The following is a 26,843-nucleotide window of genomic DNA, read 5'->3' on the forward strand; positions in this document are numbered from 1 at the left end:
ACGCCTCTGCCGAGTCAAACAATGGCGGCCATCACTTAGTTTTTATTTGCCTCTTAATACTGTTTCTAGGTCACAAAATAAACTTTTAAGATATTTTCAGGCGAGAATATAGGTGTGTAAACTTCAAATATCTGCTCGTTTTGTCAAAACATCCCATATTAGCGACAATGTTCTGACGATGTCGTTTCTGCTTGAGGCTAGCTGGCTAGTGTGGCTAGCGCGGCTTTGCTAACAAGCTACAGCCGGCCTGGATGACAGTGAGAGCGGCTTACTCTGGTTTCACACCCGGTCCTTCGTAAAGTCTCGTGGTCACAGCTGGACTTATTTTAAATAAATAAATGATTTATTTATTTATTCATTTTAGTAACGGTATAAACAGTGAAAGGTGGTGGATTGGCCAGATGTAAACTTCAAATATCTGCTTGTGTTACCAAGACATCCCATATTAGCTCTGATGGTTTCGGTGCCTGCAAAGAGCTAGACAGCTAGCTAGCTAACTGGCTGTCTTTTTGACTCAGGGTCATAGCTGGACTTATTTTTCGTTTTTATGAGCTGATGAGGGTTTTTTTTTAGTAACGGTACAAACAGTGAAAGGCGGTGGATTGTCCAGATGCTGGTCGATGTGGAAAAAATAACTGAGTTGTTTGGTGGTCGCTGACACGGAGCTACAACCGAGGGCAGCTATCCACCGGTGTGTGTCAGACAGAGCATGCAGGGAACGAGACATAAGAGGCGGCGAGGCGACCGCCGATCGACCGGTGGTAGATCGTGGATCAGGGAAACCGAAGGCAGGAGAAGCAGGCGGCTGCCGGTCAGAGCGTGAGGTGAACTGAATTTCAGGTAAGAAGTTATGAACTGCACTCTATTTGGGTCAGATATAAACCGAGTTTAGGTGTAGTTTATTTTCGTTGTGCTGACTTTTTACAATCAGTTATAATAACTCGTACTGCGTGCTAGCTAGCACGACGGAGTTTCTATACAGCTGTGTGCGCGCTAAGTTACTGATGTTGAACTTTATGACAGCCTCCCCTGTCATTCTCTCGCCTGTTCAAACTTCAGTCATGAAACTGATCAATGATCGGCTTTTCTCTCTTGTTTGTTTATTGCGCTAAACAACAGCAGCACGTTTAAGCTTGATCAGCTGTTGTTAGAATTCATTTGATTTTAATTTCTAGTATCAGCTGATGTTTGCTGGAGCCACAGCTGTAGAAGCGGCTGGTGGAAACCAGGAGATGACCTTACCGAATCATTAGAGCTGAACTGGTGATGGAGAAACAGGTTTACCTTTTTTTTAGGTGACATGAATGAGTTGAAGGGAAGTTATGAACTATTTCTGAGAGAAATAAACACCAAGCTCCTTTTTTATTTAGCTGACAGCTGGTAACTGTGCAGGGGCGGATCTAGCAAAGCTTTTGCCAGGGGGCCAGGTAGGGCATCTTACAACTAAAGTTTGTATAATAATACACAAGATTGGCTGTAGACCATTGTTAATCATTCAGAACACTGTGTAAAAATAACAAAAAACAAAAAGTGAATGCAAAAGTGCATAAATATTTATTTTACGTGATTGATGTGTGTGGCGGGGCGTGGTCTGCAGTGCCGCTGCAGGGGAGGTGGACCCACCTGAGCGGCATCTGCAATCACGCCTCTCTGGCGTAGTCTGTGCTCTCTCGGCTGTTTTTTGGGTGTGTGTCAGGCTGTGAGTTGAAAAGCTACAGCCGGCTGTGTGGGTACACCAACTATGTGTGAAAAGTGGTCCATAACGTAATGCTTCAAAGCGTGTTCATGCAAACATTGTCGGGTCTGCCGTGGTACAATGGGACTTCTGCTCATGAAACTATGTGCACAGCGTCTGCAAATCGGGGCTGTACAAAGTCACTTCATCTTTACCCAAAATTGTAAGCTGTCATCTGTGAGGCGCGAGCGGTGTTTGTTTTTACCATAGTTCATGGTGGAGAATGGCTGCTCTGCTGAGTTTTGCTCTCTGTAGCTGTATGAATGGCAAACTACACTGTTTACCAGCGGCATAGGCACACTTAAAATTTCTTCTGAAATTTTCGCTTTCTAGTTATTATTATTATTATTCTTCAGTTTCCGCCTGAAATTTTGCAGCGAATCTCGCCTCGCAGTTTTGAGACAAGCTTCATATATGTTACCTCATTTTGTGCGGCTGGATCAGGAATGGTGTGCTATGACTTTTGGTGTTTATGACTATTATAGTTTTTTAAATATTAATATTTTAGTGAAAATTTTCCCGCGCTTCTCTGCCAAACAGTTTTGACAATAGGGTTACATATGTTAGATCATTTTGTGCGGCTGGAGCTGGACTAGTATGGTATACACTTTTGGTGTTTATGACTTTTATAGTTTTTTAAATATTAATATTTTAGTGCAAATTTAGAAAGATTCTTCTTTTGGCGCCATAGAAACAGACTTCATTTGTGGTGTGTTGGCTCCATCTTTTGGTCCCACTGATACAAATTTCAAACTTCATTTGTGGTGTGTTGGCTCTCTCTAGTGGTATGCCGGGAGTAGTGCGGCCTGTCTACCCTTATTTGGATTACCGTAATGATGACAATATCAACGGTGCGCACAGCGTCGCTGCTTTCAGGAGCCATTGGAATTTTTAAGGTTGCGCAAATCATTCAAAAGTTACGGTAATGCTTGGTGGAAAACTCAATATCCCACAATTCATAGCACGCCTCTGCCGAGTCAAACAATGGCGGCCATCACTTAGTTTTTATTTTCCTCTTAATACTGTTTCTAGGTCACAAAATAAACTTTTAAGATATTTTCAGGCGAGAATATAGGTGCGTAAACTTCAAATATCTGCTCATTTTGTCAAAACATCCCATATTAGCGACAATGTTCTGACGATGTCGTTTCTGCTTGAGGCTAGCTGGCTAGTGTGGCTAGCGCGGCTTTGCTAACAAGCTACAGCCGGCCTGGATGACAGTGAGAGCGGCTTACTCTGGTTTCACACCCGGTCCTTCGTAAAGTCTCGTGGTCACAGCTGGACTTATTTTAAATAAATAAATGATTTATTTATTTATTCATTTTAGTAACGGTATAAACAGTGAAAGGTGGTGGATTGGCCAGATGTAAACTTCAAATATGTGCTCGTGTTACCAAGACATCCCATATTAGCTCTGATGGTTTCGGTGCCTGCAAAGAGCTAGACAGCTAGCTAGCTAACTGGCTGTCTTTTTGACTCAGGGTCATAGCTGGACTTATTTTTCGTTTTTATGAGCCGATGAGGGTTTTTTTTTAGTAACGGTACAAACAGTGAAAGGCGGTGGATTGTCCAGATGCTGGTCGATGTGGAAAAAATAACTGAGTTGTTTGGTGGTCGCTGACGCGGAGCTACAACCGAGGGCAGCTATCCACCGGTGTGTGTCAGACAGAGCATGCAGGGAACGAGGCGGCGAGGCGACCGCCGATCAACCGGTGGTAGATCGTGGATCAGGGAAACCGAAGGCAGGAGAAGCACGCGGCTGCCGGTCAGAGCGTGAGGTGAACTGAATTTCAGGTAAGAAGTTATGAACTGCACTCTATTTGGGTCAGATATAAACCGAGTTTAGGTGTAGTTTGGTGGAAACCAGGAGATGACCTTACCGAATCATCAGAGCTGAACTGGTGATGGAGAAACAGGTTTACCTTTTTTTTAGGTGACATGAATGAGTTGAAGGGAAGTTATGAACTGTTTCTGAGAGAAATAAACACCAAGCTCCTTTTTTATTTAGCTGACAGCTGGTAACTGTGCAGGGGCGGATCTAGCAAAGCTTTTGCCAGGGGGCCAGGTAGGGCATCTTACAACCAAAGTTTGTATAATAATACACAAGATTGGCTGTAGACCATTGTTAATCATTCAGAACACTGTGTAAAAATAACAAAAAACAAAAAGTGAATGCAAAAGTGCATAAATATTTATTTTACGTGATTGATGTGTGTGGCGGGGCGTGGTCTGCAGTGCCGCTGCAGGGGAGGTGGACCCACCTGAGCGGCATCTGCAATCACGCCTCTCTGGCGTAGTCTGTGCTCTCTCGGCTGTTTTTTGGGTGTGTGTCAGGCTGTGAGTTGAAAAGCTACAGCCGGCTGTGTGGGTACACCAACCATGTGTGAAAAGTGGTCCATAACGTAATGCTTCAAAGCGTGTTCATGCAAACATTGTCGGGTCTGCCGTGGTACAATGGGACTTCTGCTCATGAAACTATGTGCACAGCGTCTGCAAATTGGGGCTGTACAAAGTCACTTCATCTTTACCCAAAATTGTAAGCTGTCATCTGTGAGGTGCGAGCGGTGTTTGTTTTTACCATAGTTCATGGTGGAGAATGGCTGCTCTGCTGAGTTTTGCTCTCTGTAGCTGTATGAATGGCAAACTACACTGTTTACCAGCGGCATAGGCACACTTAAAATTTCTTCTGAAATTTTCGCTTTCTAGTTATTATGTGTGCCTATGCCAAGAGGCACACATATTACTATTCGTCGGATTTATTATTATTATTATTCTTCAGTTTCCGCCTGAAATTTTGCAGCGAATCTCGCCTCGCAGTTTTGACACAAGCTTCATATATGTTACCTCATTTTGTGCGGCTGGATCAGGAATGGTGTGCTATGACTTTTGGTGTTTATGACTATTATAGTTTTTTAAATATTAATATTTTAGTGAAAATTTTCCCGCGCTTCTCTGCCAAACAGTTTTGACAATAGGGTTACATATGTTAGATCATTTTGTGCGGCTGGAGCTGGACTAGTATGGTATACACTTTTGGTGTTTATGACTTTTATAGTTTTTTAAATATTAATATTTTAGTGCAAATTTAGAAAGATTCTTCTTTTGGCGCCATAGAAACAGACTTCATTTGTGGTGTGTTGGCTCCATCTTTTGGTCCCACTGATACAAATTTCAAACTTCATTTGTGGTGTGTTGGCTCTCTCTAGTGGTATGCCGGGAGTAGTACGGCCTGTCTACCCTTATTTGGATTACCGTAATGATGACAATATCAACGGTGCGCACAGCGTCGCTGCTTTCAGGAGCCATTGGAATTTTTAAGGTTGCGCAAATCATTCAATAGTTACGGTAATCCTTGGTGGAAAACTCAATATCCCACAATTCATAGCACGCCTCTGCCGAGTCAAACAATGGCGGCCATCACTTAGTTTTTATTTTCCTCTTAATACTGTTTCTAGGTCACAAAATAAACTTTTAAGATATTTTCAGGCGAGAATATAGGTGCGTAAACTTCAAATATCTGCTCATTTTGTCAAAACATCCCATATTAGCGACAATGTTCTGACGATGTCGTTTCTGCTTGAGGCTAGCTGGCTAGTGTGGCTAGCGCGGCTTTGCTAACAAGCTACAGCCGGCCTGGATGACAGTGAGAGCGGCTTACTCTGGTTTCACACCCGGTCCTTCGTAAAGTCTCGTGGTCACAGCTGGACTTATTTTAAATAAATAAATGATTTATTTATTTATTCATTTTAGTAACGGTATAAACAGTGAAAGGTGGTGGATTGGCCAGATGTAAACTTCAAATATGTGCTCGTGTTACCAAGACATCCCATATTAGCTCTGATGGTTTCGGTGCCTGCAAAGAGCTAGACAGCTAGCTAGCTAACTGGCTGTCTTTTTGACTCAGGGTCATAGCTGGACTTATTTTTCGTTTTTATGAGCCGATGAGGGGTTTTTTTTAGTAACGGTACAAACAGTGAAAGGCGGTGGATTGTCCAGATGCTGGTCGATGTGGAAAAAATAACTGAGTTGTTTGGTGGTCGCTGACGCGGAGCTACAACCGAGGGCAGCTATCCACCGGTGTGTGTCAGACAGAGCATGCAGGGAACGAGGCGGCGAGGCGACCGCCGATCAACCGGTGGTAGATCGTGGATCAGGGAAACCGAAGGCAGGAGAAGCACGCGGCTGCCGGTCAGAGCGTGAGGTGAACTGAATTTCAGGTAAGAAGTTATGAACTGCACTCTATTTGGGTCAGATATAAACCGAGTTTAGGTGTAGTTTGGTGGAAACCAGGAGATGACCTTACCGAATCATCAGAGCTGAACTGGTGATGGAGAAACAGGTTTACCTTTTTTTTAGGTGACATGAATGAGTTGAAGGGAAGTTATGAACTGTTTCTGAGAGAAATAAACACCAAGCTCCTTTTTTATTTAGCTGACAGCTGGTAACTGTGCAGGGGCGGATCTAGCAAAGCTTTTGCCAGGGGGCCAGGTAGGGCATCTTACAACCAAAGTTTGTATAATAATACACAAGATTGGCTGTAGACCATTGTTAATCATTCAGAACACTGTGTAAAAATAACAAAAAACAAAAAGTGAATGCAAAAGTGCATAAATATTTATTTTACGTGATTGATGTGTGTGGCGGGGCGTGGTCTGCAGTGCCGCTGCAGGGGAGGTGGACCCACCTGAGCGGCATCTGCAATCACGCCTCTCTGGCGTAGTCTGTGCTCTCTCGGCTGTTTTTTGGGTGTGTGTCAGGCTGTGAGTTGAAAAGCTACAGCCGGCTGTGTGGGTACACCAACCATGTGTGAAAAGTGGTCCATAACGTAATGCTTCAAAGCGTGTTCATGCAAACATTGTCGGGTCTGCCGTGGTACAATGGGACTTCTGCTCATGAAACTATGTGCACAGCGTCTGCAAATTGGGGCTGTACAAAGTCACTTCATCTTTACCCAAAATTGTAAGCTGTCATCTGTGAGGTGCGAGCGGTGTTTGTTTTTACCATAGTTCATGGTGGAGAATGGCTGCTCTGCTGAGTTTTGCTCTCTGTAGCTGTATGAATGGCAAACTACACTGTTTACCAGCGGCATAGGCACACTTAAAATTTCTTCTGAAATTTTCGCTTTCTAGTTATTATTATTATTATTCTTCAGTTTCCGCCTGAAATTTTGCAGCGAATCTCGCCTCGCAGTTTTGAGACAAGCTTCATATATGTTACCTCATTTTGTGCGGCTGGATCAGGAATGGTGTGCTATGACTTTTGGTGTTTATGACTATTATAGTTTTTTAAATATTAATATTTTAGTGAAAATTTTCCCGCGCTTCTCTGCCAAACAGTTTTGACAATAGGGTTACATATGTTAGATCATTTTGTGCGGCTGGAGCTGGACTAGTATGGTATACACTTTTGGTGTTTATGACTTTTATAGTTTTTTAAATATTAATATTTTAGTGCAAATTTAGAAAGATTCTTCTTTTGGCGCCATAGAAACAGACTTCATTTGTGGTGTGTTGGCTCCATCTTTTGGTCCCACTGATACAAATTTCAAACTTCATTTGTGGTGTGTTGGCTCTCTCTAGTGGTATGCCGGGAGTAGTACGGCCTGTCTACCCTTATTTGGATTACCGTAATGATGACAATATCAACGGTGTGCACAGCGTCGCTGCTTTCAGGAGCCATTGGAATTTTTAAGGTTGCGCAAATCATTCAAAAGTTACGGTAATGCTTGGTGGAAAACTCAATATCCCACAATTCATAGCACGCCTCTGCCGAGTCAAACAATGGCGGCCATCACTTAGTTTTTATTTTCCTCTTAATACTGTTTCTAGGTCACAAAATAAACTTTTAAGATATTTTCAGGCGAGAATATAGGTGTGTAAACTTCAAATATCTGCTCATTTTGTCAAAACATCCCATATTAGCGACAATGTTCTGACGATGTCGTTTCTGCTTGAGGCTAGCTGGCTAGTGTGGCTAGCGCGGCTTTGCTAACAAGCTACAGCCGGCCTGGATGACAGTGAGAGCGGCTTACTCTGGTTTCACACCCGGTCCTTCGTAAAGTCTCGTGGTCACAGCTGGACTTATTTTTCGTTTAAATGGACCGATGATTTATTTATTTATTCATTTTAGTAACGGTATAAACAGTGAAAGGTGGTGGATTGGCCAGATGTAAACTTCAAATATCTGCTCGTGTTACCAAGACATCCCATATTAGCTCTGATGGTTTCGGTGCCTGCAAAGAGCTAGACAGCTAGCTAGCTAACTGGCTGTCTTTTTGACTCAGGGTCATAGCTGGACTTATTTTTCGTTTTTATGAGCTGATGAGGGTTTTTTTTTAGTAACGGTACAAACAGTGAAAGGCGGTGGATTGTCCAGATGCTGGTCGATGTGGAAAAAATAACTGAGTTGTTTGGTGGTCGCTGACACGGAGCTACAACCGAGGGCAGCTATCCACCGGTGTGTGTCAGACAGAGCATGCAGGGAACGAGACATAAGAGGCGGCGAGGCGACCGCCGATCGACCGGTGGTAGATCGTGGATCAGGGAAACCGAAGGCAGGAGAAGCAGGCGGCTGCCGGTCAGAGCGTGAGGTGAACTGAATTTCAGGTAAGAAGTTATGAACTGCACTCTATTTGGGTCAGATATAAACCGAGTTTAGGTGTAGTTTATTTTCGTTGTGCTGACTTTTTACAATCAGTTATAATAACTCGTACTGCGTGCTAGCTAGCACGACGGAGTTTCTATACAGCTGTGTGCGCGCTAAGTTACTGATGTTGAACTTTATGACAGCCTCCCCTGTCATTCTCTCGCCTGTTCAAACTTCAGTCATGAAACTGATCAATGATCGGCTTTTCTCTCTTGTTTGTTTATTGCGCTAAACAACAGCAGCACGTTTAAGCTTGATCAGCTGTTGTTAGAATTCATTTGATTTTAATTTCTAGTATCAGCTGATGTTTGCTGGAGCCACAGCTGTAGAAGCGGCTGGTGGAAACCAGGAGATGACCTTACTGAATCATCAGAGCTGAACTGGTGATGGAGAAACAGGTTTACCTTTTTTTTAGGTGACATGAAAGAGTTGAAGGGAAGTTATGAACTATTTCTGAGAGAAATAAACACCAAGCTCCTTTTTTATTTAGCTGACAGCTGGTAACTGTGCAGGGGCGGATCTAGCAAAGCTTTTGCCAGGGGGCCAGGTAGGGCATCTTACAACTAAAGTTTGTATAATAATACACAAGATTGGCTGTAGACCATTGTTAATCATTCAGAACACTGTGTAAAAATAACAAAAAACAAAAAGTGAATGCAAAAGTGCATAAATATTTATTTTACGTGATTGATGTGTGTGGCGGGGCGTGGTCTGCAGTGCCGCTGCAGGGGAGGTGGACCCACCTGAGCGGCATCTGCAATCACGCCTCTCTGGCGTAGTCTGTGCTCTCTCGGCTGTTTTTTGGGTGTGTGTCAGGCTGTGAGTTGAAAAGCTACAGCCGGCTGTGTGGGTACACCAACTATGTGTGAAAAGTGGTCCATAACGTAATGCTTCAAAGCGTGTTCATGCAAACATTGTCGGGTCTGCCGTGGTACAATGGGACTTCTGCTCATGAAACTATGTGCACAGCGTCTGCAAATCGGGGCTGTACAAAGTCACTTCATCTTTACCCAAAATTGTAAGCTGTCATCTGTGAGGCGCGAGCGGTGTTTGTTTTTACCATAGTTCATGGTGGAGAATGGCTGCTCTGCTGAGTTTTGCTCTCTGTAGCTGTATGAATGGCAAACTACACTGTTTACCAGCGGCATAGGCACACTTAAAATTTCTTCTGAAATTTTCGCTTTCTAGTATTGTATGTTGTAATCGCACTGGACAATTAGTGATACAAAACAACTGTTTTATCCTGTGAATAAAAGTATATGTTTTTGTCAATGTACCATGGTAATAACAGAAGCGAAACGCAATATTGTGTCAGGACAATTCACTATTTATGCACAATAAACAAAGGAGCATAGCGCGACAATTTCTGTTCAGCGCCAGACTTGTAACCTATATCACCAATTATGTTAAGAAAAATGACGTATTAACTACTACAAAACACTGACCTTTGTGGAAATGCTTGGAGCAGACTAACATGTGAGCTGGAGTGTTCTGGGACGTTATATTTGGTATATCCAGGCCATCCGTCAGCTCTTACTTTGGAAACATCGCTTAAAACATTTCTCTTCAACGACGTAATCCGATAAAAACAAACGATCTCTTTACCCGTCAGCTTCCCGTGGCTGTCATGCGACCGGCTATTGCAGTTAATAATACAACAGCTTCTTGCCATTTTTTGTGTTTCTTTTTATCGCTGTGTAACTGATTTCAATTGAAAGCCTGTGTGCGCTAGTACCTCTTGCCACAAGTTCCCAGAATCCTTTGCGGTTTTACCCCTGAATGACGTCACATTTTCAATCTCTATATCACTTTTAACCTGAGTAGCGAAAGACGGCGGTGGGTTTGAAAACGATTTGCCGGGAGTCCTGTGTTCTCACGGGCTCTAGTGAGCCTTGCCCCCGGCTAGCTATCGAGCTAGTGGGTAACAGACGTCTCCGAAAACGTCGGAGCGCTTTTGAAAATATGTGGTGTCTTGATAAACTAAGCAGATATTTGAGGTTCACACAGCTACATTCTCGCCTGAAAATATGTTAAACGTTTATTTTGTGACCCAGAAAGAATAATAAGAGTAATATTAAAACTAACTAGCTGCCGCCATTGTTGGAAACTGAGCTGGGCTGCGCTATGAATTCTGGGATAGAGCTACTTCTTCTTCTTCGGGGTTTAACGGCAGCTGGCATCCTTGTACATGCAGTGCTGCCATCTTCTGTTTCAGTCCGTTATTACACTCTTAAATCCTACTACTTATTCCTGCGGCTTTTGTGGTCTTACAAAGCTTCAAACGACGCGTCGACTATTAAATCAGTCGTCGACGATTTTGATAGTCGACGTAATCGTGACTAGTCGACTAATCGTGGCAGCCCTAAGACACGGGTAAGTGTCTTGCAATTTGTGATAATTTGAAAAAGTTTAAATTTCTTCGGTATTGAACAACAGAAATGAGGCTTTACTGTCAGAGGTCATTTTTGAAAAGAAAAAAGAAAGACGGCGGCCGACAGCGCTGAACACAACGGCAGACTGGTGTGTAATAAGCAAGCGAATAATGCAGAAAACAGAGAGTTGATGGGAAACTGGTCTCTGAGCACAGAGAGAGAGCTGTGCAGGAAGTGTGATTTTATCAGGGTGGAAACAAAACAGGCAAAGTCAGAGTCATGATGATGTTTGTGTAACGTGAAGCGTAGTTTGGCTCTTCTGTTGCTGCTGGTTCAGCCAGTCTCGGTCAGAGTGATGGAACCTGCAGCGTCAGCTGTCGGCTTTCAGCCCGACGCCGTGTCTGTGTGCGATCCACGCTCTGTGTTTGCGTCTTTGTGTGGAACTCGTGTACCTGCTCTCATTTACTGTTTCAGCTGTTTGGAGGTTGTTGAAATAGTTTTGTGAGCTTTAAGCTGAGATTCTGGCAAAATACATCTATATTTAATGAATCGATATCACTTTATTCAAACTCAAATACATATTTAAACCCACCCCTACAAATGAACATGGACCTCTGCACCATTACCAGGCGGTGGTAGTTGGTAGATGTGAGGAACTGAAACATTTGTTTTCTCCTTGCAGACGATGGAGCAGGAGGAAAAGGACAATGAGGCAGTCAGTAAGATGATGGCCCTAGACCAGAAGAACCAACTGCTCAACCTCTTCCATGAGAAAAATCGACCAGTGCTCACCAAATGGCCTCAGGTAAGCCGAGCACCGCGTACTCAACACCAAACCCTCTTCATATCAGTAATACTGCTTGAATGATGATGACAGAAGGTAAATACAGACATTGTTTTCTGCTTTGTGTACCCAGGGCACAGATGTGCTTTATATAGTTCCTCTGTTTTTTGTGGATGAGTGGAGAAAATTTATCAGGTATGTTTGTTTTGACAGTAAAGTGATTATATGATGATACAGTTTGACTGTATGCACCATTCAGAACTGATTTTGAATCCTTGCCATTCTCCAGTTTCACTTTTACTTCTGTTTTTGTCTCTTCTGTGTGTTTTACACAGGAGACCTACAAAATCCTCCCCCGTGTCCAATGTTAGCAACACGTTGCTGCTCTGTCCACACGGAGGCTTCATGTTCACCTACGACTCGCTGATTAACGGAGAGGCACAACAGTGAGTTCTGCCTACATGTCTCAAAGTTATCCTGTGTCTTACTTTTAAATTTGGGTGTGTGTCGTTCTTACAGAGGTGTTCGTTATATTACCATCCCTGTAAAATGTTTTAAAATCCCAACAGTATATTCATGGCCAAAGCATGTTGTGGTTTTTCTGTTTGGAAACGTCCATGAGCTCCACACGATGAGCATTTTGATTGGCAGTCGAGATCAAAGAAGTTGCAGATTGTTTCTGCAGGATGGCCAATTAAAAGTCAGCATGCAGTTAACGAATCATAATGTTTGATTAATGGCTCAGGCCTTACCCTGCTGCCATTCTTCAGCTGTTGGGCAGCCAGAACAGTCAGTCTGGAGCTCATGATGTTTGTTTTTCATGGTGTGCTGATATTGAGATTTAAATTTATAATCTGAATACGTACTTCCTGGCCACATTATTTTATAGAAGAGAAGGTCTAACTTTAGGCCTACAAGGTCTTGACAGGGAGTACAGGCTTGTGCAGAGTATGCTTTGCAAAAGTGAAACCGAAAGCAGAGTCTGAGTGCAAGTATTTTGAGCAGGTTATTTTATTATGCATTTATATCTTTGATTAAGCTTTGATTAAGTTTTTAAGTTTTAAGAGTTAAGCAGTCTCGTTTATATTTTGAGTAACATCATTTGAGTGTGACATTTAGTCTAGAAATTACACATATAGGTTCAGTTGTTTACGTGCTGGCCTTCTGTCTAGTGGAAAGGTTACAAGGTCTAGCTGGGGAACTGAGAGGTGAAACAAAGTGCAAGCAGAGGCTGACACATACACACACACACATCGTAGATAGACTCAGTTATATAGGTAAAAGTTAATCTTATGTTTTGCTTGCAACTGCAAAATTGTGCGTGCATATGTGACTGTTTGATGAAGAAGCAGGTGCAGGATGTTCCAGAGACAAGCGACAGCGAAGGCGAGCTGAGGGGAAGCACCTGGATGGAGACGAGACGATGTTCTTTTTAAACTATGTTAAAAGTCATTGTGGTTTTGGTTTCTGCCTGGCAACAGAAAGGGGGGCTGTACTGTTTCACCCCTATAAATATTGGGTTCTGAATATTGTAAGAGAGTTCAACACTGAATCTGTACAGTGTTGGCTCCACGCTGCGTGTATTCATTAAAATGTCGTCTAATTGCACCCGGCCGGATCAGTGGTCGTTATTTTGGTCTACCTCCTCAATTTATGAACCCTTAACATTTGGGGGCTTCGTCCGGTGAGAGGGGAATTTTGGAGGTGTAGACGGAGAGATCCGGGGTCCGTGGTGATTAGACGGGCAGACGCTAATCAGTAGTGAAAGTGAGGAGGCATTCCCCGGGGCATTTAAAGGTAAGACACTGCCTGTTGAAATATATTTCCAAAAGGTGTCACATTGGGCATGTCAAATTAAAGCCTAATCACTGAAATTACTGGTGAATGTCTGTTTTGATTTTGGTGAAAATCTCATGGAAACTGAAGTTGAAGTAATGATAAAGAAATGAAAGTGATAGAGTGACAGTACTGAGTTAAAGAGAATAAAGGAAAAGGAAAAGAGTTAAAGTGAGTTCGAGTCTCACGTAGAAAGTAGGGAATTTGGTCATTTTTGTGGGTTCGAGTCCCCTATGTCCACAAGGATAGGTCTGCCTGAATCTTACTCCTGATTTGGAGTGTAGAGTGTTGGTTCAAATTATTCTAAATTTGTCTAGGACGACAGCGGCGTCTGTTAAGAAGCGCATTTTCTCGGAGGCAACGCTCCCTCCTGGATAAAGGCGTTTATCCTTGACCTATCGGCGAATAGGGTTAGTACGGCCGACAGCCGGGAAGGACTGGGGAATCTTCAAAATTGCTAGGAGTTCGAGTCTCCTATCTGCGCTTGTTTGGCTACTGGTAAATTAAGTTAGGGTTAGAAATCTGGACAGAGCAGTTCGAGTCTGGCCTGGTGAATTGGTCGCAAAAAAGCAGAGGCTTTATCGGTTGGACCGTTAGGATAAATTTATCTAAATTAGGTAGGAACTACAAGGCCTAAAATCTGTGCAGTTGTAATTATAAGACGTCTCTGTAATATAAACTATGAGATCTTTGTCTGAGAGGAGTCTCTGTGTCAGCAGTGCACTGCCGGATGTGCACTGATGGTGTGTGTGTGAGAATGCAAATGAGGAGCGGTGACGCGCAGAGAGGGTGGTTTCAGTTTAGAGTGTGATTGAGCTTTATAACTATTGTTTGAAAATGGCTAAAAGCCTGTGACTGAGATGCTGGTTTTGCTCACTAGAATTGTATAAATAAAGTGTGAATTGATTACTGTAGATGTATAGGAGTTGACTGACTTTGGATAGATATATATCTAGATTGAGTGCATTGTACAGTACCTAAGACCAATATATTATTTTAAAGTAGTAACCTATCTTGAGCCACAAATGCTGGTGTGTTTTATTTTTTCAGTTATGTGTGTGCTGTGAGAATGATTAGAGGTTTAAATTGTTTTTCTTTGACTTGCTTTTATGATTATGAAAAGCATGTCTAAAATACTCCTAGGAGAGGGTATTTTGAGTGATTTTAACTGTGTGAATGATGTAAGTATTTGAGGGACTGTGCGTGATTTGTATAAAATAAGTAAATAGGTAATAATAACACTCAGGAGGTTGATAGTAGAGTGAGTGAAAAAGTGGAAGTTTGAGAGAAAAGGCAGTGTGTGTGAGACGATTCATGATGTCTGAAAGAGGTTAGAATATTTAAAAGTGTGCAGGAAATAAAGGTGTATTTTAGATTAAGATTTAGTAGAATTAAAGAGGGTCTGTAGATAGGGCTGTTCGATATAACGATATATATCGGATGACGATAGAAAAACGTCTATCGTTTCATTTTACGCTATCGTTTGTTTCGTGGTGTCGCAAAATAAACTGTTTATGGCAATATTTTTTCATCATTTTGATGGTCACTGTAGTGGCTATATTAATTTCTTAAAGTTCTCTCTTTCTCTTATATTTAATATAACCACACTACGGACGGACAAGCGCTTGTTTTTTATGCGTTTTCGTTAGCAACAACGACGGTAAAACCACGGCGTGTCCGTTTGTTTATTTTCCACATAAACCTTTCACAATAAAGCTCAAGATCCTGTTGAGGCTTTTCAAAATAAAACGAGTCACGTGAAAGATGCAGAGTATTTACGGATGAGAAGCAAAAAAGAGCCGCCAGGTGCTAAAAAATAAACCTTAGACTCAAACGTTAGAACAGACTTTTCTCCGCAGCATGCTGTGTAATAAATACTTACAAAGAAAACAGTGGCCGTTACAACTTATGTCTAAAAATGTATAGTTCCATGCATCAGCTAAAACACTCGACTCCAGGTACACGACGCCCAGCTGGAAACACTTCACGCAAGTTGAGCTGCCCGAGATTCACAGAATTTACAGGAAATGTTACATTTTTGCAATTTATATCGTTATATCGACGATAGATTTCTTAATATCGGGATATGAGATTTTTGTCATATCGCACAGCCCTATCTGTAGACTATAAATACGATGAAAAACAAAAGAGTTAGATTAGTCTGAAGAAACAGGAAATATGGCTCTGTGTGCCTGTGTGTGTGTAACCGGGGCTGCATGCCCATAAAAGGAACGGAGTGTGTGAAGAGAGAACCCAGAGAGAGAGACGAGTTAAACTCTGGGTGGAGAAAGCACAGAAGAGAAAAGAAATGAAAAGGATATTAATTGTATGCTTTAGTGTGTTAATACAGGTGGAGGTCTTTAAACCTGGAACCCTGAGTACAGCAGCAAAAGCATAGATCAACACAATTGGGAAAACAGGCCAGTTTTTTGGCTAAAATTTATAGCTTGACCTGTCACTTTGTCCTTTGAAGCTCAAAGGACAGTTAATCTCCTGATGAAGACCGATAGAACATCGTGGATCAACAGCAGACAAAAGGAACCGAACCATTAACACTGACGACACCAGCATTAGCATGTAAGATATTCACCTGATGACAACATGTACTGTGAATTACAGGCTGGGCAGTTGAACAGTGGGATAAAGAACTGTGGAAAAGCATTGGGCATTGAGTGTCATGTTTGCCATGCTTGAAGTAATTTTGGAAGAGAAGACTGAAAAGATGACGGGAGAAGAACAAGAGAGCAAATGAAAAGAAGATTGACTGACGACTCCAGAAGCAGAATGGAGGAAACCCCGTGATAAAGTATGCAGGGGGAAACTGGAGGCTGGTCAAGAGCAGTGTGACTGGACTGGGGGGCACTGAGTCGAAGGCACTGAACGTGAAGAATACTGAAACATCAAAACAGAGAAGAAACAGACTGTGTTTGTTGGAGCTTTGAAGGCCGGACAGGACACTGTGAAGAGAGGGACCGGTGTCAGGTGAAGCAGGACAAGTTTGACTGCGAGTATATAGGATATGATTGGGTTGAAATTGAAGGTTGGACTTATGATGGTTTAGGGAGGTCCACCACATCACAACAAACAGGTAAATAATAGAAAAGGTAAAAATAATGAAAGTAAATAACTGACAACTATATTAATGAATAGAAATCACACATGCACAAATTGTTACATGTGAAAGTATTTTTGGAGAGGAGCGGAAGTGAGATAGTTGGATACAGAACTCAGAGGAAAGATGCATGAAATACACGGGATTATATAGTAAGATGCAATGAAGAAACAGCTTACACTTAGTGTATATTGACATGAATACATACAAATGCAAGGAAGAACACAATGAGGGCACGCAATGAAGAAACAGCTTACACTGCATTTACATGACCCCATAACGCAAGGAAGAACACGCTTACATACATGACATAAGTTGGTATTTCTGACCAGAGAGAGAGAAATGGGTCGTTTAGGTACCCGTGATAATAATGAACATGTCTCAGTTTTGTTATTTTCAGGAGCAAAGCAGACCTGGACCAATTCTCCACAGCAGCGGTCGGAAGAAATTATAGGTTAACATCAATGGATATGTTAAGGCAAGTTTCTGGTTGAATTGTTCACAGCATGATGTGTCCAGGAACCTGAAAGCAAGCCCTAACTCCTGGCTGAAGACCAGGAGGGCTGTTATTTAAGGTGGGAAATCGAAAAGTTTGGGCTAGTAATTCGGGGAAGGAGAAAACTGACTGTTTAACTGGAGAATTGTGAAGGAGTCTGAAATACTGCAAAGCAACATATGCAAAACCATACATACAAACAGAAAATGCATTAATCTTAAGAAGACAAAGACAAGCTCGTGAAGATTAATGCAAAGATAGTGATTAAACTTGGCTAAAGGACACAAACATATGCAATTTAATCAGCTTGCTAATTGTATGAGTGATAGAATGGTGTGAAAGTTTAATAAAATGGATTTACAGCTTGAAGTTAACTCAAAGGAATCTGTATGACAAGGGAGTGAGCGAAGACACTTCCTGTGTGCGTGTGTGTCGGAGGCTTTCAGTTCAGGAAACAGAGCGGTGACGGTGGAGGATCATTTGGTGAAATATATAAGGGTAAAGTAACAGGATAATTGATTACGGTGGTCAGGTCTGTTCAGAGGGGCAGATTTGGACAGGAAATTTATAATTTAGTGATGATACGTTGTTGTAAAGGGGACTATTGTTGTGTGGAAAACGGTGCAGCTTTTGACGGGGTTTTCGGTGTGTTGAACGGGTGACATTTGGGATTGGTTAAGATTTGTGAGGTTGCTGTTTTTATTTTAATAGAAGGAGTTTTAATAAACATGGACATGTCGAAAAGGGCCCATAGTTTTTGTAGTAGTGCACTTAGAAAAAACCTGTCAGGTGATTTTGTTTTGTACTTTGATGAGCTAATAAGCAGCTCTCTTTTTCTCATTTTTTGTTCTGAAGCAGGCCTGGAAGAGGGTGAGCAGCGCTGACAAAATTCTCGGGAGAACAAAATATAAGGTGGGCTTCTCCGGATTATAATTGGCTGAGGAGAGGGCTACTTCTGGAGACCTGATTGGTTGTGAGTCTCTGTCTAAAAGGATTGTAGCGATTCAATCCAGACAAAAGCATAAAGGACTATTTTCCTAAAAAGGAAAACGAAATAAAACAAATGATTGAGCTCATTTTGCTGATGTGGAGTATCTGATTATTTGAAGGCTCGATATCAGCAAACATCATGTGTGAAAGCATGTGAGTGAATGTGAGTGACTGGACCAAGGTGGGGGTGAATAGATGTGGACAACCAATTTACCATGCCAGGAAGAGAAATGGGATGCTTTGTTTTGCTTTTGTCATAAGCAAGACAAGGGGGAGACTTAATTGTGGGGATGCTGATTTTTGAGTTGTTTGGAGAAAATTTCTGTTTTACTGACTGGGGGTAGATTATGTTAATACATTATAGAATGCTGAATGCGAAAAGGGAAACATTTTTGATATAACTCATGTTACCATTAACGGAAGAAACACGTTTCATATTTTGCTGCTATTTCTGCTGCTATTTTTTATAATCTATTTGTTTGATGATTGTGCTGTTTTGGGGTTTCTTTCTTATAACACAGATTGGATCATAAAGGGGGAGAGTTGGTTATGAAATGTAAAGTACAGGTTTTTGTTTCCAGGAAGTTCCAAGGATCCAGACTTTGCATGGAGCAAGGAGTTTGAGAAGATTTGACATGATGATTAAATTGATTTTATTCCTTAAACACAGGTTTTCAGGGTCGGAGCCGAATACTTGAGAGGAAGATTGCACATTGCTGAGGGGCTTGGAGAGATGATATGACTAACCTTTTTTCCCTTTAATTTCTTAAGCCTGGGTGATGCATTTTGAGTTTTATTTGGACACACATGTGAAGTCCAAATAAAAAGGGGGATTTAATTTGAAATGGGTTTTAGGATGAGTTTATAATTATGGGGTTTTTTGTGATAATTTAGATATGGTAAAACTGAGGCAGGAATTGTTATTTTCACGTCTAAGTTAAAGGAGTAAAATGAACTGAATTCTGTTCAGAAGATAAAGGGTGTCCATAAGAAGTTGTACACCAAATTTAAAGGGAAACTGTGGGAATAAAAGATATGCTTAGATAATTTGGGAAAACTAGTGAAGATTTTAGGAGTAGAAAATGTTTGAATTCTTTTCATTTTTAGGATAAGTGGTTATAATCCAGGCTTACACATACAGATACTACATAGATTTATTGCTAGGGTAGAGGACAGAGCGTATTAAGAGAGTGTTAAAAGTGTCGCTGACTCAAATGAATAATATTGGAGATTATATATGTAGAAATGATTTTTTCTTACACATTGCGATCGTGCTCATTAACAGAGTTGATGTTCGGTCCAGTTAAGGTCATAAGCTTCGACGAGCGCGATGTCTCAGTCGATATATTGCGGGGGACTTGGAGCAACAGAAGGATAAACAGCATTCACGCTTACAAACACACATGATTTAAACATAGGTGAGGCCAAGCGCCTGGAATTCCTTTAGCTTTTATCTGAATTTGAGTGGGCCCACTAACAAGTGACAGAAAAGAGGAACTGAATAGGAGTTTGCTTGTAACTAAACTGGGTGACATGTAAAATATTGAGATAACACATGCAGCCCCACATGAGTCTTATTATATGAATGCAGTTACAGAATAACAAATGCTTGTTGAAGTGACCAAGTTTTTTGCCTTAATACAGAAGTAAAGAGGAGAAAGCTTAGATATTATGGTTAAGTCTGATAAAGTATAAATTAGAGGGCACCATTACATTAAGAGCCGCAAAATGAAATAAAATGTTATACCAAGAACCGAAATAACACAGGAAATGTGAGTTTAAAATGAAGTTAGGGTTAACATATAGAACTTGTTTTTAGGGAGCTTTTAGCTAGGATGAGTCATTAAGTATATGCTTACACTCAGTTGATTAAAGTGGTTGTTTTTTCTTCAATCCTTTAGTAGAATAAGTGTTTATGATGATTTTCTTGTGAAAGGTGATTTTAGATGAGAGTTACATGCAGCTGCGACAGTACAGGATGTTGATGATCAGATAAGGGGAGCAGCAGGAAATAGATGCGGGGGCGTGAAAGCAGTGCTTTAAGACTGTTAGAATGTTGTAGATTACAATAAGTGATGTTTGAGACTATATATGAACAAAAGTCAGGAAGAGTTTAAAGTAGGATTGAAAGAAAACTAAACTGGGTGAAAAGGGGGTGAAGGAAGTAGATTTAGGACCGGTCACAGCTTATTTGTTTGATTTATTTGTTGTGGATAGAAGTAATTATGACAAAATAATAAGGGAACATTGAAAACATACAACCCTTTGAGGGGACAGATAGGGTGAAAACTAGGAATTGTGTTGTGTTTCTAGGGAAACACAAAAAGGGGGAATTATTGAGATTTAAATTTATAATCTGAATACGTACTTCCTGGCCACATTATTTTATAGAAGAGAAGGTCTAACTTTAGGCCTACAAGGTCTTGACAGGGAGTACAGGCTTGTGCAGAGTATGCTTTGCAAAAGTGAAACCGAAAGCAGAGTCTGAGTGCAAGTATTTTGAGCAGGTTATTTTATTATGCATTTATATCTTTGATTAAGCTTTGATTAAGTTTTTAAGTTTTAAGAGTTAAGCAGTCTCGTTTATATTTTGAGTAACATCATTTGAGTGTGACATTTAGTCTAGAAATTACACACATAGTTTCAGTTGTGCTGGCCTTCTGTCTGGTGGAAAGGTTACAAGGTCTAGCTGGGGAACTGAGAGGTGAAACAAAGTGCAAGCAGAGGCTGACACATACACACACACACATCGTAGATAGACTCAGTTATATAGGTAAAAGTTAATCTTATGTTTTGCTTGCAACTGCAAAATTGTGCGTGCATATGTGACTGTTTGATGAAGAAGCAGGTGCAGGATGTTCCAGAGACAAGCGACAGCGAAGGCGAGCTGAGGGGAAGCACCTGGATGGAGACGAGACGATGTTCTTTTTAAACTATGTTAAAAGTCATTGTGGTTTTGGTTTCTGCCTGGCAACAGAAAGGGGGGCTGTACTGTTTCACCCCTATAAATATTGGGTTCTGAATATTGTAAGAGAGTTCAACACTGAATCTGTACAGTGTTGGCTCCACGCTGCGTGTATTCATTAAAATGTCGTCTAATTGCACCCGGCCGGATCAGTGGTCATTATTTTGGTCTACCTCCTCAATTTCTGAACCCTTAACACTGACAAAAATGATTTTGTTGGTTGTTTCGCACAGTGTAGCTCTGCTGTGGCCAAGCGAATGGGATGTGATCAGCAGACTCTTCATCGTGGACCAGCCAATCTCCATCCACTGCTTGAAACGAACTACACCGAGTGGCTCCACCACCCAGTACACCACTCAACCTGGTAAAAGTCCAAAGTCGGGTTAAGTATGTCGAGAAGAGGGTCGAGCAAATTGAAGAGAAGAATTAAATTCCACTGTAATTTTTATAATGATCATAATATAGAGTTGTGGGTACTGCATGTGGACAAACATCTGAGGTTTTCACAAACTGTGGATACGTTACTCCAGACGCCCGATCTTTATCCAAGTTATCACATGATGTTTTATTAGGTCACAAGAACGTGCATGAAAATGAGATGATTGAGGTGGTTTCATGTACAGAGTACACCTCACACCTGGTTCATTCCACAGCACCTTAAATAAGGCAGGAACAGTTTAACCAGCTCATTCAGCTAAAGGACCAATGAGCACTCGTGGTTGTCTGTCTGTCCAGGAATCACGACTCACACACTATTGGTCAGATTTTAGTGAACTGCTAACGGGTCTTCACCCAAACTGTGCTGAAGGTCACATTGGTTGGTTCGTAGGCACAGTTCACCTGTGAGCCCGATCAGATACTTCATCGGTGATGCTCTGGTTTTTGTCCTTGATTTATTTCAAATGGATGTGTTTATGTGTCCAGATCTATGTTGGGAATGCAGAGAGAGCTTCCTTTTCCAGCAGCAGAGGGACCTCAGAGAGTATACCCAAGCCACCATCTATATACGCAAAGTTATTGAAGACAAAAGAGTAAAGACATTTTTACCTCAAACGGTGACATTTTTCACAGCTGCTGCGCTGACTGTGTCTAACAGCCTCTCCTGTCACATTTATTTAACTGTGCGTAGATGATAAAGGAGGCTGCACCAGAGCTGAGTGTCAGCAGCTCTGAAGCAGAGGAGGAGAAGGAAGAACATCCCAAACTGGATGGTGAGAAAGACCCCGACTTCAGCCAGGTAAGCACACAAGCACCACGCGTTTGCAAGAGAAAGGTCTCAGTGATTACATTCAGCGGCAGGACGTCTTGGCTCAACAATGAGCGATGTCGTCAAAGCTGTCAGCAGAGAAAGTGCACAAGGCTACATCAGGTTCTCTGCATTAACACAACTGAGAAATATGAATGAACCCAGACAAAAATATCTCATTATAGTGCAAGTCTGATAAGCAGCTACAAGAAATGTCTGAGTAATGATGATGCTGCTAGTAAATCTAGGAGTTTGTTTTTACAGTCACTTCTGCCTGTGACGACTCTAAAACCTCACGTGACCTTGAAAAAACCCATTTAGTTTGTTAGTCCTTTACTAGCAGCACACACAAATATCCCCGAGTCTTTGATGGTTTTGGGGGGTTTTCCCCTAAGACTTGTATCTTGGACTAAAATCCATTATCTGTTGCAAATGAAGACTTTGTTTCTTTCAGTCACAGGACGGTGCAAAACGGCTGAAGTTGAGTGACAGCAGTGTGTCCACAGCTGCTGCTGGTGTTGTGACCAACGTGGCCAAACCAGGTGGAATCAGGAGGAGCACCCGACACAGGAAACTCCGTGGAGAGAAAGCGCTCATCGTTTCAGCTAATCAGACTCTGAAAGAGCTGAAAATACAAGTGAGGAATTCAGATTATTGAACACAAAGTAGTGAGTGGGCCAGTTTGACCAGACTAAATCCACTGTGCCTGTCATTGTCCAGATCATGCACGCCTTCTCTGTGGCTCCATTTGACCAAAATCTCTTCATTGATGGAAAAAGTCTGACAGATGACTCAGCCACACTGGGTAGCCTGGGAATCATCCCGGAGAGCATCATCTGTCTGAAGGTACACATCACAGTTTCCTCATCCTGACACAACAATCGCTAGAACGATAATCTGACGTCTACAGTGGATCCCATACATTTTCCTTTTCCTCCAAATATATTCTGTTGTTTGGCTGCAGGCTGATGAGCCAATAGCAGATTACGCTGCGATGGATGATGTCTATCAAGGTAAGTAGGCCTGTGTTTGCTTCCACTACAGCTGGATTAAAAGAAGGACTGCTTTCTTAAATTGGCTGTTCTTCTTTGTTCACAGTGAGAATGCCTGAAGAGGGATTTAAAGGTGAGCATGCTTCCTTTTCACTTGTTTTACTTCAAACATAATAATGGTGTGTCACAGTGTAGGGCGCAGAGCCACTGCAGCTGGGATATGGAGCAGGTGAAGGAAAAAAAAGTGAAATACTGGTTAGTTGGAATGACACCAGTAAACTCTTTCTTACTAACAAGCCCAAATATTGGAAATAGGAACCACATGTGGGCTGTCCCAAGTTCGTTGTGTCTGAAACAGGCTGTATATGCAGTATAAAGGAATCAGCCTTCAGATCTGAAATCTGCCCTCTTTCTAATAGCTGGAGGAGAGCCACAGGTAGTGCTGGCTGTAGGTCAGGGGTGGGCAACTCCAGGCCTGGAGGGCCAGTGTCCTGCAGGTTTAAGGTCTCACTCTGGGTCAGCACACCTGAATCACATGATTAGTTCATTGACACATCTAAAACCTGCAGGACACCGGCCCTCCAGGCCTGGAGTTGGACACCCCTGCACTGACTGGATCCCTGGCTGCTCCAGTCTGCATGCCAAAGTATCCTTGGATACTGAACCAGCTGATTGGAGTATGAATGTGTGTGAATACATAAGCGCTGCTGCTGCAGAGCCGCCTGCATGTATAACGAGAGACGACATGTTTGTTTTCTAATGATGAGCGCTGTTACAATCACAGAGGAGCTTAACGCAGGGACAGGCCTACCCGCGTCAGCAACTTGGTAGCCAGTGTCCATGTTTTTCCCAGTCCCATCCACAAGTTGGCAGCAGCAGAAAGCATAAAGTCAAATCTAATGAGCTTGGAAAGCTTGTTGAAGACTTCTTGGATGAGATCTTAAAAACATCTTTGAGAAACTTAAAGAAGTCCAGACGCTTTTCTCTCCAAGCTCCTTAGACTATGATGACCTGGACGACTGAGATCCTTCACAGACATAAACTCAAGGACTCACAAACAGCTGGTGTTAGGGCTCTGCAATATGACCAAACTCTCATATAAGACATTTCATCCTGATAACCACATATATAATAATAATAGATTGGCTTTATATAGCGCTTTTCAAGGCACCCAAAGCGCTTTTACAATTCCACTATTCATTCACTCTCACATTCACACACTGGTGGAGGCAGGTACAGTTGTAGCCACAGCTGCCCTGGGGCAGTCTGACAGAAGCGAGGCTGCCATATCGCGCCAACACCAGTAGGCGGTAGGGTAAAGTGTCTTGCCCAAGGACACAACGACCAGGACAGAGAGCCCGGGGATCGAACCGGCGACCTTCCGGTTACAGATGCGCTTCCCAAACCCCTGAGCCACGGTCGCCCTATATATCTCAAAATAGTGCTTTTACTGTAAACTCGACCTGTGTGAAGTGTTTTCAGCTGGGCGTCGTGTACCTGGGGTCGAGTGTGTTGGCCCACGCATGAAGCTATACATTTTTAGATGTAAGTTGTTTCTTTGTGAGTACTTTTTACAGAGCGTGCTGCGGGGAAAAGCCTGTTCTAATGTTTGAGTCTAAGGTTTATTTGGAGCACCTGACGGCTCTTTTTCGTACTCTGTCACGTGATTCTTGTGTGGGTGGTAGAAGAGAAAGAAATATTGCCATAAACTGTGTATTTTGCGACACCACGAAACAAACCATAGTGTATATTATGAAACGATAGATGTTTTCATCCGACATAGTTCATCATATCACTCGTCATACAGACCTGTGACACAGTGTTTGTATTTCATTCTAATCACTGTGACCTCCTCTAGGCACCGGGCTGCTCGGGCACTGAGGACAGCTGTTTGTAGCTGTGCTTGAACTGGAACGATGACGGATGGAAATTTTAAAAAAGCTTGAATATGTTGTGTCCATATAAATAAGCTCTTTAATTTGTTCTGTACTTTGTTTTTCTACATTTTGAGTAGGCTTTCTTTGATAAAACTGTGACTATCTTGCAAAGTTTCTCTACATGAGGTTGTCTGGCCTTTGATATGAACGTTTGTAAAGAAACCAGGTTGGAGACGCTGCACTCTGAGACCTGGCTTCAGTTCAGATCTACTGTGGGTCAAGAAAATGTTTTATTTTTGAATCTTTTAAATTATGACAGAAGACAAATTGAAGATGATGCTCTTTCTTTCTGTTATGTGTAAGCTTATCTTGTAACTGCAGAGTTTTCAGGTTTGTCAGAAGAATGCACTAGTTACTGTTAATTATTGCAAATATACTGGCTCATAAATCTTAGAACATGTATTACCTCCACACAGTCATTTTATATATACATATATAAATATATATGTATGTGTATATAAGCATATGTGTGTGTTTGTACACACACACTCGATGTGGCATTTGCAGTTACATAGCTACAAAGTATGTAAATCATACGCTGGAGAGAATGAAATGGTGAGAAACAAATGTAAGCAGTGACACGTTGTCTTCTTTTCACTGTTATTTCTTATAAACAATAAAGTTATTTTCAAAGCACCCTGCCTTCACATCATCATTTTGTCTTCATTCGTGGCCTGACACCTCTGTGAGCCCTATCAGTTCATGGGATACTTACTGATCAGTGTTCACTAACAGCAAATGAATGAACTTGCTCCAGGTTGCAGCAGCAGGTCATCTGCGTTCACATCATCCTGTTCTGAGCATCGTCTTTTGTTACCTGGCTGAACTGCATCCATGTAGTCATCCTCTGTGGTCTTCCTCTCCTCCTGCCTGGCAGCAGTTCATGTATAAACCATGCCAGCCGCGCCTCTGTCTCCAAACTCCCACCTGTGCTGTCCCTTTGTAGTGAGTAATGAAGATATCAAACATTTCACGCCCTCTAGCTCCGCCTCTTGTTGTCAGTGCTGCGTCTCCAGCCCAAACATCGGAGCGGCTCTCGCTACCATCTTGTAAATCTTCCCTCTCAGATATTACACCAACACCTCCACCCTACCTGCACTTTCACCTCTCTTGTGCACTGTGCTGCGTTGGGCTTTTGACACCAGGAATTTAAACTTGCCCACATTCACCACTTCCACTTGTTACAGTTTCACCTTTCCACCCGCCTCTTGTTCTTTTACCCATTTTCATTGCTCTTTCCTCCAGAGCATACCTCTCAAGTCTCACTGTAGCTCAGTGTTGTCTGCGGGTATCACAGTCCATACAGACTTCATCTGTTAGTCCCACCCCCACCTTACACCCATCTGTTGCACCACCCTCACTTTTCTGTGCTTCCTAACTTCCTCACACAGCATCACAGGTCTTGCCTCAGCTCTATTGTATATTTTCTGTAGATCCACTGAGAGACGGTGCAGCAGCTTTTTGTTTTCTTGATACTTCTGCATCAATAGAAAGCAAATATCACATCTGTAGTGCTCAGTATGAAATCATCAGACTGTGCTGCATGCTGATTATCAGATCTCTTCATAGCATACCTTGCAGTGGTGTGGCACAGCTGCTTATTGGATGGAATCATACATGGTCTCAGTAGTTGAAACCTGCACCGTTATTTTTCCTGTCAAAATGTTCTTGTTATCTCAATTCTAGTGAAGCACTGAAATAATGAGTTCTTGAACTTGGGCCTAAGATAACTG

At 42.1% G+C, this 26,843-nt stretch overlaps 1 protein-coding gene across 5 annotated transcripts in view; it reads left to right on the forward strand.

Moving 5' to 3' along the window:
- Window positions 1-25,740, forward strand: part of usp48 (ubiquitin specific peptidase 48) — a 46,135-nt gene extending 20,395 nt beyond the window's left edge. For 4 of the 5 annotated variants that reach the window (XM_063474956.1, XM_063474955.1, XM_063474957.1 and 1 more), the window contains 11 exons: window positions 11,435-11,557; window positions 11,670-11,731; window positions 11,872-11,982; window positions 21,169-21,299; window positions 21,860-21,966; window positions 22,065-22,172; window positions 22,636-22,818; window positions 22,902-23,027; window positions 23,146-23,194; window positions 23,280-23,306; window positions 25,032-25,740. In XM_063474956.1, coding sequence (XP_063331026.1) covers window positions 11,435-11,557; window positions 11,670-11,731; window positions 11,872-11,982; window positions 21,169-21,299; window positions 21,860-21,966; window positions 22,065-22,172; window positions 22,636-22,818; window positions 22,902-23,027; window positions 23,146-23,194; window positions 23,280-23,306; window positions 25,032-25,054 — 1,050 coding nt within the window. In that variant the 3' untranslated portion in view covers window positions 25,055-25,740. Of the gene's footprint in view, window positions 1-11,434; window positions 11,558-11,669; window positions 11,732-11,871; window positions 11,983-21,168; window positions 21,300-21,859; window positions 21,967-22,064; window positions 22,173-22,635; window positions 22,819-22,901; window positions 23,028-23,145; window positions 23,195-23,279; window positions 23,307-25,031 lie in introns of those variants that run through there. The other variant, XM_063474960.1, reaches the window with a different exon arrangement.
- Window positions 25,741-26,843: the final 1,103 nt, after the last annotated feature.

The sequence above is a fragment of the Pelmatolapia mariae genome, linkage group LG5, assembly GCF_036321145.2.
Source record: "Pelmatolapia mariae isolate MD_Pm_ZW linkage group LG5, Pm_UMD_F_2, whole genome shotgun sequence".
Classification (NCBI taxonomy): Eukaryota; Metazoa; Chordata; class Actinopteri; order Cichliformes; family Cichlidae; genus Pelmatolapia; species Pelmatolapia mariae.